This window comes from Mobula birostris, chromosome 14, assembly GCF_030028105.1.
Source record: "Mobula birostris isolate sMobBir1 chromosome 14, sMobBir1.hap1, whole genome shotgun sequence".
Classification (NCBI taxonomy): domain Eukaryota; kingdom Metazoa; phylum Chordata; class Chondrichthyes; order Myliobatiformes; family Myliobatidae; genus Mobula; species Mobula birostris.
The window spans coordinates 73,129,129-73,140,447 of record NC_092383.1 but is presented as its reverse complement, the minus strand read 5'-3'; the positions used below and the strand labels follow the sequence as shown (position 1 = coordinate 73,140,447).

The 11,319-nt window shown below is 37.9% G+C and overlaps 1 protein-coding gene across 1 annotated transcript; it reads right to left on the bottom strand.

Moving 5' to 3' along the window:
* Positions 1–641: 641 nt before the first annotated feature.
* Positions 642–2,583, bottom strand: LOC140209519 (colipase-like). The gene is made up of 3 exons (XM_072277779.1): positions 2,503–2,583; positions 1,883–2,005; positions 642–770 (listed from the first exon to the last, which is right to left on the bottom strand). Exons 1-3 carry the CDS (start codon positions 2,581–2,583, stop codon positions 642–644), a joined length of 333 nt encoding a protein of 110 aa, XP_072133880.1.
* Positions 2,584–11,319: the final 8,736 nt, after the last annotated feature.

Genomic DNA, 11,319 nt, shown 5'->3' with positions numbered 1-11,319 from the left:
GGCTGATTAGGTACTTGCATTAATGAGGAGGTGTACAGGTGTACCTAATAAGTGGTCACTGAGTGTTTATTCAAGATAACACTGTCTAGTTTTAGAACAGCTATTAGGAAAGCAAAAAAACATTTCTAAGTTGTAACCATAAGTTTAAATATCACCATAATTAGATAAATCTTTATTATAATATTCAAAATGTAAACTTTATCATAACAAATTAAACATGATTTTCTTTAACAATATCATCATTTCAATATAAGTAAAGAGTACAGAATAAAGGTGCACATTTCTACTTTTTACCTCATTTTGTCTTGTACTATAGAGTGCTACATTTCATATGTAAATATTCAACTTATTAGGGAGTATATAGCCATGTAAAAGATACAAGATTTTTGAGGCAAGCTGCAATAGAATTTTATTAAAAGCAGCATCCTTCCTGAATTTAATCAGTAAAATTATGACTGGTTATTAGCTAAAATATGATTGTTAGCCTATATAGTTGCAATCCTATTACCTTTGAATTAATGTTTCAATTGTAACCATATCTGCAATATTCAAATACAGACTTTGCAAGTTTACTTTAGTCAACAAAAGTTTATTCATGGAGCAAAGATCAACTTCGGTGCATTTTGTTTGGCTTTCGAATCTTAAGCAATGCTGTTTGGGTCCTTGCAAGTACCAAAGTTAGTGTTTGTTATCGAACCCATGATGGATTTATCACCGTCACATTTCAGACCATCTTCACAGGGACATTTGTAATAAACGTTATACAGGAGCTGAAAAGACAGACACGGTTTCAATATTACCTCAATTTCATAGTTCATCAATATCCTTTAGGCAGCAGCCAATTATTTTAATTCATTCAAGCAGAGATGGCTGCATGTCAAAATGGATTAACTGTGACCAAATTTCATCTATGGTAACAGCGAATGTATTACAAAAGTAAAACATACTTTTATTTAAATGAGGCATTATATATTTGTAGTAAATTAACCACCAACTTAATCCTATCCACCTCCCCCCACCTTCTATCCAAATTGCCAAATTATAGAGTAATATTATTCTTAATAACAGACATGTATTTGCTACAACATATCTGGACTTCCTGCCAGTACGGTACAGAATAAATGCCATAATATTGAAAAATAATGGGTAATATACATAAGTTGCTGATTTCCATCACAATTTGGGACAACATAATATAGGATATCTCTGGGTTGTCAGCTAAAGTGCAGGCACAACGTTTTGCTTGTCAGTAATATCTGGGTTTATGTTCTGTTTTAAAATTAATGCTAATATTCCAATGCAGCATGAAAAAACTGGTATACTGTTGGAGCTCATGTTTTACAGGTAAGTTGTTAAACTAAGACCCTGAACATGAAAAGTGTGCAGCACTATTTGGTAAAAGGCAAGGGAGCTCTTACAAGTCTTTGGGTGACATTTATAATTGCAAGCAAAAACAGATTATTTGGTCATTATCACATTGTCGTGTGTGTAACCTTGTTCAATGCAAATCGTTATTGCCAACATCATAGCACTTCAAGAACAGTTTAATGTGTGTGAAGCACTTTCAGACATTTCACTATCATAAAATTAATGCATTTTTTTTCCTTTTTGTTAAAGTTAGCAAAAATTGATGTAGGAAAGTTACTATAACAAATATGAATATCTTTTATTTTCTAAAACCCATTAAATTATTGAAATACTTCTTACAATCCAAGCATATTTTAATTTGCAGGGCATAATAAAGATCTACAGGTTTCAATAAACAACTAGCAATGAGAAAAAAAAATCGTTCTTCCCTTACCATTTGTACTTATTTACCTTTGAACATTGTTGGATATTTATTTGCAAGTATTTTTTAGTGGAAATAATATTGAGCACCTACATGATCTGAGCATGCATGTCCTTCTGCACCTCGACTGGCACACCTTGCAAGACTCAACGCAGTGTCTCGTTGACAGCAGTCACTCTTACACTGAAAGCTTCCAACGCAAAGCTCTCCATTTTTCTTAATAAAAACAAGATATATTTTGTGTGTCACAAGTTATGAAATGTAATTTCTAAAAATGAAATTCAGCAGGTAACTTCCTTTGTATTTTGAAATTAATTTTGAATCTAATTAGTTACTGGATCATATAGGAAAAATGCATTATATCTTTAATATGTGTGCTTGCAATCATCCAGATTTGTTTGAGATCTTTTACTGAATGAGATTTCAATCAATTTTTTAAAACCAAATCCACATAGCAAATTCATTTTGATCACGCTAGTGCATTTATTAAATAAAAAGGACAGTCATATGAGGAAAAACACTTCTAAATCATTTAAATTCCATAGATAGAGGAACCACAGAGAAAGTTGACATTAAATTTATGAAGGAAAAACTCAGAAAATCAGAGGAAAATTCACTGTAAAAACTTGTTACATTGGGAATCTCTTTTATTTTTAATATACATTGGATTGCCTAATATAAATAGTTCTCTTTGAAGTCTCCACAGATCTTACCAAGTTCAGAAACAAGCCTCTCTCGTGAGCTGATATTCCCACTGCAATGCAGCATGCTAGGTAAAGCAACATTAACTTCATTTTGCACAGTGCTGGGCAACTGCAAACTCACCAAAGTATTTTCATTTCTTCCTTTTATAGTACTTCAGTTCTTACATTCAAGTTAATGATTGAACTTAACCATTTTAATCACTTTGCAATCATTGCAAATAAGATACATTCTTATCACTAGCCTGAGACTTTTGCAGATGTGATATGCATATATATATATATGCCATTACTCTGTGTAGCTAATTCTTCTTCACTGCTTACATACTGATATCCATTGCTCTCTTCAGTTTATTTGTTGGTATTTCAAAGCTCTGAATCAGATCATACTTATTTTCAATCCTAACACACTATTACACACAAATCAATCTACCTACTGAAAGTACTTTATAAATTACTTACATTAAAAACAGAAAAAAAGAAAATCTGCCTCTGCATTACATACAGAAATTTAGCTCATGTAATGGCTCAGCAAGTTATAGGGAGCGGAGGATAATGAACATCAGAACGGTATGAATGAAATAGCCATATGACTGATGGTGCAATTGGCCACATTCAATGCTTTTATTTTTGTACCTCCAGTCCGATGTGACTATAATTCACTTCAGCATGTTTGGCCACAAAAGCGAAACAAATCCAATCAGATAGGTATCCAGAAGATGAATTTTCAAATAGCTGGCTGATAAAGACGTTTGCTCACTTTCCCTGACAGAATGAATCTTAGTGAATCTTCTCTGCACTGCCTCTATTGCAAGCATATCCTTCCTGAAACATGGAGAACAAAACTATACCTAGTACTGCAGGTGCAGAATCACCTGTGCCATGTACGGTTGCCTCAAACCTTCTCTAAAGTTATGTTGCATATCTACTACACCAAAGGCCAGTAATCCTGATTTCTAGCTTTACCTGCCAGATATCATTGTGTGTTGAATAATCGATGACCACTGCCACCCACATATCTCTTAAAATCATAGGGCATACAATAGGAGCAGATTTAGGCCACTGGGCCCATAGAATCTGCTCCACCATTCCAACATGGCTGATTTATTATCACTCTCAATCCCATTCTCTTGTGTTCTCCCTGTAACCTTTGATCCTCTGACTAACCAAGAACCTAACAAACCCCAGTTTAAGTGGACTCAATGATTTGACCTCCACAGCTGTCTGTGGCAACAAATTCCTCAGATTCACCACCCTTTGGCTAAAGGAGTTCCTTCTTATCTGTGTTCTAAATGGGCATCCATATACTGAGGCTGTGCCCTCTGGTCCTAGATTCCCACACTATAGAAATCATCCCCTCCACATCCACTCTATGTAGGTCTTTCAATATTTGATTGGTTTTCATGAGATCTATCATATAATTATTCTAAACTCCAGTGAGTTTAAAGAATTATAAAACCTCAGCGTCACATCCTTGCTCTTATCTTCTAGTCCTCAAAGTGAAGGCTAACATTGCATTCGTCTTCTTTACCACTGACTCAACTTGTCAGTTAACCTTTAAGGAATCCTGCGCAAGAACTCACAGGCATTCTACAAATTCTTTCTCTTGGGATCCAGCACCAACCTATATTTCCCAATCTACCTGCATATTGAAATCCCCCATGACTATCATAACATTGCCTTATTACATGCCTTTTCTATTTCCTGTTAAAATTTATATCCAAAATCCTGGCTACTATTCGTGCGCTTAAATATAATTCCCACTGAGGTCTCTTTACCTTGCAGTTTCTTAACTCTAACTGCAAGAATTGTACATCTTTTGATCCTCTGTCACCTCTTTCACGGGATTTGATTTACTTTTTATCAACAGAGCCACCCCACTCACTCTACCTACCTGCTTGTCTTTTTGATACAATATGTATCCCTAGATATTAAGCTACGATCCTTATTCAGCTACAACTCTGTAATGGCCACTTCATCATACCTGCCAATCTCTAACTGCGCTACAAGATCATCTGCTTTACTCCGTATACTGTGTGCATTCAAATATAACAACTTCAGTCCTGTATTTATCACCCTTTTTGATTTTGCCCCATACATTACACTTCAACTCATCCCACTAACTGCAATTTTGCCCTATCATCTACCTGTCCTTCCTCACAGTCTCACTGCATCCCTTTGCTCTGTTCTTCCATTCTTTCTCGCAATTTTATTGCAATATTTTTATACATTATACTCCATTTACCAATTTCTTGTCCCCTCGCTATTCCTCCCTAATAATGTATTGCGTCATTTTCTCAATGGCATATTACTTTATACTTTATTGTTGCCAAACAATTGATACTAGAACATACAATCATCACAGCGATATTTGATTCTGCGCTTCCCGCTCCCTGGATTACAGATCGATAGTAAATACTAAAAATTTAAATTATAAATCATAAATAAAAAATAGAAAAATAGATAGTAAGATAGTGCAAAAAAACCGAGAGGCAGGTCCGGATATTTGGAGGGCAACCTTATTAGGCTAACCAACATTATTGAGTTTCCTGCTTCCCTTCTTTTTTGAATATTGGTACAAGTGTGGTATCCCATTCCTCTGCAACCTCCCAGAATCTAAGTGTAATGTATGGATCTATTTCTTTTGGCGCAATGACTCCCCACCACACCCCCCCAGCATTATGTTGTCTGTGCATGTACTATTGTCTACACATGTGCATTGTTTTCTCTTTCTCTCTCTCATTGCAGTGTAAATACCAGTTAAAGCCATCCCGTGTGTGTGTGCTTTTATTTAATTGATACCTGTCTGTGCAAATTGGTGACAAGTACAAACCTGAATGTCAGAAAATAATATGAACTGCACCAACAGTTATGGCACGATTACAGAATGAGACAGCAAGAGTTGAACAGTACAGAGAAGGCCATCACAGATGCTAACAAGCATGTGAGTACAGTACATAGTAACTGAAAGACAAACTGAATTTAAAGTGAAAATAACATGGCAATGGCTTCAGTCAGGAAAGATTGTGAATTTGATAGCGCTAATGAAGGCTGGGAGTCATATATTGAGAGGGTAACTTGTGTCATATATTGAGAGGGTATATTGTAACTTGAACAACATTGAGGAGCAAAAGAAAGTCCCTAAACTTCTTAGCTTAATGGGCCCAAGAACATACAGTCTCTTATGCAACCTAGTAACCCTTGAAAAGCCAGCAAGCAAGACGTTCGACAAAATTGTTCCAATTTTACAAAATCCCTAAACCGCTGGGAATAGCTGAGAGACTTAGATTTTACAAAAGGAACCAGTCAAAAGGTGAAAGCCTTTCTGAATACATTGCAGAACTTTCCCAGTACTGTGACTTTAGAAATGGACTTTCTGATGCATTAAAAGAAAGGTTTGTATGTAGCATGCATAGTCAAAGCACTCAAAATAGGCTACTGCCCGATAGAGACTTAACCTTAGGACTGGCATTGATTGTTGCAATATCATTAGAGACTGCAGCAAAGGATACAGCAGAACCAAAGAAAAGGAGTTTAGAATGTGAAATGCACTAAATGTCCCTGAATGGTGCAAAAAGCCAAAGATGTTATCAAAGTGGCAAATCCTCCCATGATGCAAATAACTATTGGTTCAAGGAAAAAGTCTGCAAAAATTGTCACAGACAAGGTCACATAGAGAGAGTGAGCAAGGCAGACAAAAAGCATAACCAAGTGAAGAGTCTCAAACACAAAACTTAACAAATTCATAAAGTTACCAAATATGAAACAGAATCAGACAATAGAGACTGACAAAGGTGAACTGTCATGCCAAGAACTGCATAGCATAACTGAGGCACAGCAGAAAATCATTTAGATCACAATAGAAATGTCCGGTGTAAAACTGAAAATGGAGCTGGATACAGTGTCAGCTTTGTCTATAATTCCGGAGGCTGACTACAACAGACTGTTTTCTAAGAGACCATTAGAGAAGACCTCAGTGATGCTAAAGACCTACACAGGTGAAACAGAGTCTCCCAAAGTAAATGTGATGTATGGGGGCCAAACACAACAGTTATAGCTTTATATATTGAAAAGTGGAGCGGCCGCACTTTTCGGACGTGAACGGTTGAGAAAAATCCAACTGGACTGGCATTCAGTCAAGGCTCTCAGTGTGACATCAACAGGCAACTACAGCTGAAATGGTAGCACTAGCCAGAGACTGGCATAGCTGCTTAATGCTAACGAGAAGGTGTTTGTGAAGGGAATAGAGAAACAGATCAAGGACTTGGCCAAAAACTGTTTGGGATGCCAATAATTTCAAAATGCACCCCCACAGGGACTGTTGCACCCATTGGAGTGGCCGTCTTCACTATGGCAAAGAGTACAAATTGACTTTGCTGGGCTATTCATGGACTCCATGCTTCAAATTGCTGTGGATGCTCATTCAAAGTGGCCGGAGGTTATTCTGATGAAGTCAACCATATCAGCAAAGACTGTCTCTGCTCTGAGGACTACCTTCACCAGAAATGGGTTACCAGAACAAACTGCAAGTGACAATGGACCACAGTACACATCAGAAGATTTCCGACTATTCATAAAGAAAAATCGCATTAGGCATTTCAAGTCAGCAATGAATGGGTTAGCTGAAAGGTTTTTTCCAAACATTCAAGAAGTCCATTAAAGAGTTGGGCAAGCATAAAGCGGGCAACTTCCTTTTGTGTGTCGGAACTCTGTTGGTGCGATGACAAATCAAACACCTGCAGTGCCGTTCATGAGCAGGAAACTGAGATCTCACATAGACCTCCTGAAACTAGATCTATGAAGGGAACTGCAGAACAAACAGTTCAGCCAGTTGCCCAGTGAAGCAGCAAGGAGCTTCGAGATTGGTTTGGAAGACCTAGTACATGATTACTGAGGAGACAAGTGGACACCTGGTTGGATAGGTACAAAAACTGGACCACTGATGTACACAGTGGACATTGGAGATCTGAAACGGAGAAGTCATGTGGACCAAATACCGGATGCTCAACTGAAGAACACATCTGAGTCGACTGCATCCAACAAGGCAGACACATTACAATCACCGGACTTACCTCTCAGTGATGATGTCACTGACAGCAACATGACACCTGAAACCGAGAAAGTTGTCTTAGACAAGATGCCTACCCAACCTGATGCCATTTCACAGGTCCAGAGGCACTATCCTGAAAGAAACAGAACAGCACACTAAAGACTGAACCTTTAGAACTGTGAAGTTGGTTATGGACTGTTATTGTGAAAGCATGTTTATTTGAATATGGCTTGTGAAAGGGTAATTGAATGTTTTATACATATACAGCAGTGGTCCCCAACCACTGGGCCGCGGACCAGTACCGTGCTGCAAAGCATGTGCTACCGGGCCGCGAGGAAACCTTTCCTCATTCCCTGTCATGCCCACTGTTGAGCATGAACGCACGCAAGGTCATTACCCGCACGTCATCCATGTCACGTGCACTGTTGAGCTTGAACGCATGCGAGGTCATTACCCACGTGTCATCCATGTCAGTGCGGGAAGATCAACTCCTCGAGCTTGCAAATGACGGCGGGCTGAAAAGTATGTTTGACATAACATCTCTGCCGGCATTCCGGATCAAAGGCTAAATATCCTGAGATAGCCACGAAAGCGCTGAAAACGTTGCTTCCATTTCCAACATGTCTCTGCAATGAATGCAATGAAAACTAATTTGCGGAATAGACTGGACATAAGGAACCTCCTTCGAGTACCTCTGCCTCCCATCACCCCTCGATAGGACCATCTTGTTGCAGGGAAACAAGGCCAGGGCTCCCACTGATTCAGCAATATTGGTGTGTTGCAATGATTTTATATGTTCATACGGGGAAAATATGTGCTCTGTGTTTAATATCCAAACTTTACTTAATGTTATGATGCTATTAACTTACAAGTGACTTATATAACAATTACAGCATGGAAACAGGCGATTTCTGCCCTTCTAGTCCATGCCGAAAGCTACTCTCACCTAGTCCCACCAACCTGCTCTCAGCCCATAACCCTCCATTCCTTTCCTGTCCATATACCGATCCAATTTTTATTTAAATGATAATACTGAACCTGCCTCAACCACTTCTACTGGAAGTTTGTTCAACACTTACTTCAAGCTCCCCTGTCCTCCCCGATAATTGACTTATCACTATATTCATGCGAGGAAAATATGCGCTGCGTGTTTAATATTAAATTCGTTAGATAAACCCTTTTAGAAATGAAATTGAGTGTATTAGCCACTTATCACCTATATTCCAGTCGTGATTAACACCCCACCCCCGCCGCACGAACAGAATCGCCAAAAACGATTTGTGGAGGGGAAAAAATCGGCACGTACACGCATGTGTACTGGTGCCCGCACAAGGCTTCATGGTCATTGTAGTCTTTCTCGGGGTAAGCACAACGTATTTGACTGCTACTCTTGTCCGTTGGCAACCCTACCCCCCCCCCCCCCCCCCCCAGGTTGGCCGGTCCGCAAGAATATTGTCAATATTAAACCGGCCCGCAGTGCAAAAAAGTTTGGGGACCCCTAATATACGCCATTAATCTAAAGGGGGAGAAAGTGTAATGTATGGATCTATTTCTTTTAGAGCAATGACCACCCCCCTTAGCACTACGTATTGATCTGCTGCCTGCACATGCACTGTTGTCCCTACATGCAAATTGTTTTCTCTCTCTCTCTCTTTCACTGCAATGTGAATACATCATTTAATGCCATCTCCCATGTACGTGGTTTATTTAATTGCACAGACACAACACCAAGGATTTCGGTAGATTCACTATTTCTGCAACTATTTCCTTAAGGGAAAACTCTAGGAAGCAAATCATCATGTCAATATGATTTATCGGTCTTTAGCCCCATTAGTTTGCCCTACACTTCTTATCCCCAATGACAGAGATAAGTTATATTCCTTTCAACTTATTATTCCTTCTTTATCTGTAAGTAATAGAATGTTTTACTATCTTGTACTATGAAGACTGATAAAAAATAACTGTTTAAAATTTCTGCTATTTCTCCTTTCCCATAGATAAGCATACAGTCTCATTTGCTAAGGGTCCAAAGTTCACTTTAGCTACCTTCATCCTTTTTATGTACCTGTCGAAAGTACCATTTTAGGACATTTATAAATGCCTACTCTATTACTTCTGTACATTTCTGTAATTTTACCAGCAAATTTGTTTCTCAATATCCAATAGTTGCTTCTTATTATTCCTTGATTATTAGCATATAGATCCTGTCTTTGATCATTCCAATACATTCTCTTTCTTCTATACTGCAATATTCTCCATTCCTCCTTTACCAGTATTCTTGAATATCTTCTAACCAGGAAGATTTGAAACCACTTTTATGCCTTTTACAGCCAAGTCTCTGCTATTGCCACATCATAATGCTACATAATTAATTATGCCTACAGCTTACAAAGATTGCTTATTGTGCGTTTTAGTTTAGTGTTGATCTGGATATTGACAGTTTTAAAAATAATATTGTTGGCTAATAATCTTTATACTTAATACTGGTAAAATCTTACATTAAAATGCCATATAACACAAGAAATTCTGCAGATACTGGAAATCCAGAGCAACACACACAAAATGCTGGAGGAACTCAACAGGCCAGGCAGCATCTATGGAAATGAATAATCATTCGGCATTTCTGGCTGAAACCTTCAGGTCCTGAAGAAGGGTCTCAGCTCAGAACGTTGACTATTTGCTGCCTGACCTGCTGACTTCCTCCAGCATTTTGTATAAAATCCATGAATTGTTTAACCTAGTAGAAATGTTTTAATGTTGTGCTAACACTTGACCACATTATTATGAAAATTTAGCTGCATTAGTTAAAATATAAATATGACTATAAAATAAAACTTCATACAATTTAGATACACCCAGTTGCTCCTATCACATGTAGCAATCATGTTTAATAATCATGGATTAAGGGTGAAAGGTGAGAAGTTTAAGAGGAGCATGAGGGGAAACTTCTTCCCCCGGAGGGTAGTGAGAGTGTGGAATGAGCTGCCAGTGCAAATTAGTATGCAAGCTCCATTTCAACGTTTAAGAAAAGTATGGATAGGTACATGGTTAGTAGGGGTATGGAGGACAATGGTCTCAGTGGAGGTTGATGGGAGTAGGCAGTTTAAATGGTTTTGAAATGGACCAGATGCGCCAAATGACCTGTTTCACAATGACTCTATGTTTTTTATTGCATGTGTAAACCAGTTTTGTAAGGAGAGAGAATGCTGGGAATTGAGCATATTTTGTTGTTTAATTTAAAGCTCTATGTCTCCTCAGATATTTGACATGCACTTTATAATGCTTTATTTGCATATGATACGAAGGCTTATTACAACACATTAAGATAACTTGCTCCTTGCAACCAATGATGAGAATGTCCTCCTGTGGTAAACTATTAAATGGAAAACTATGACAATATTGCCGAAAGCAAATTAATATTGTGCTTTTTTTTAATCAACTCACTCTCCCTCAATGGCAATATAACTTGGAATGCCCACTATAATAATGCACACTCGCTACAGTTTTTGCTCAGAAGATTAAATTGTGAGAAGTCAGAAAAGTATGAAGACACATAAATAAGCACAGGCAGATCGATATGAATGGAAATGGACACAAAATAAGACACTGCAATGAGTTAACTGCTAACTGTTTTATTGTAAACATTCCATGGATCAGTTTGATTGAGAACTAAACTAAAAGCAAGTACGTGTGAAAGGGGTTGATGGATTTTGCAAATGAGTGATTGATTAAAAGATAACGGCTTCAAGCTATTTCCAACTGCTTAAGTTTCCAAGTTT

Bases quoted from the DNA above. Each gene is read 5' to 3' on its own strand.
- LOC140209519 (XM_072277779.1), bottom strand. From the start codon at position 2,583: ATGAAGTTAATGTTGCTTTACCTAGCATGCTGCATTGCAGTGGGAATA. The intron at 2,006-2,502 runs GTAAGATCTGTG...GTTTTTATTAAG, and splicing joins GAGGCTTGTTTCTGAACTTG to AAAAATGGAGAGCTTTGCGT. The intron at 771-1,882 runs GTAGGTGCTCAA...CTGTCTTTTCAG, and splicing joins GACATGCATGCTCAGATCAT to CTCCTGTATAACGTTTATTA.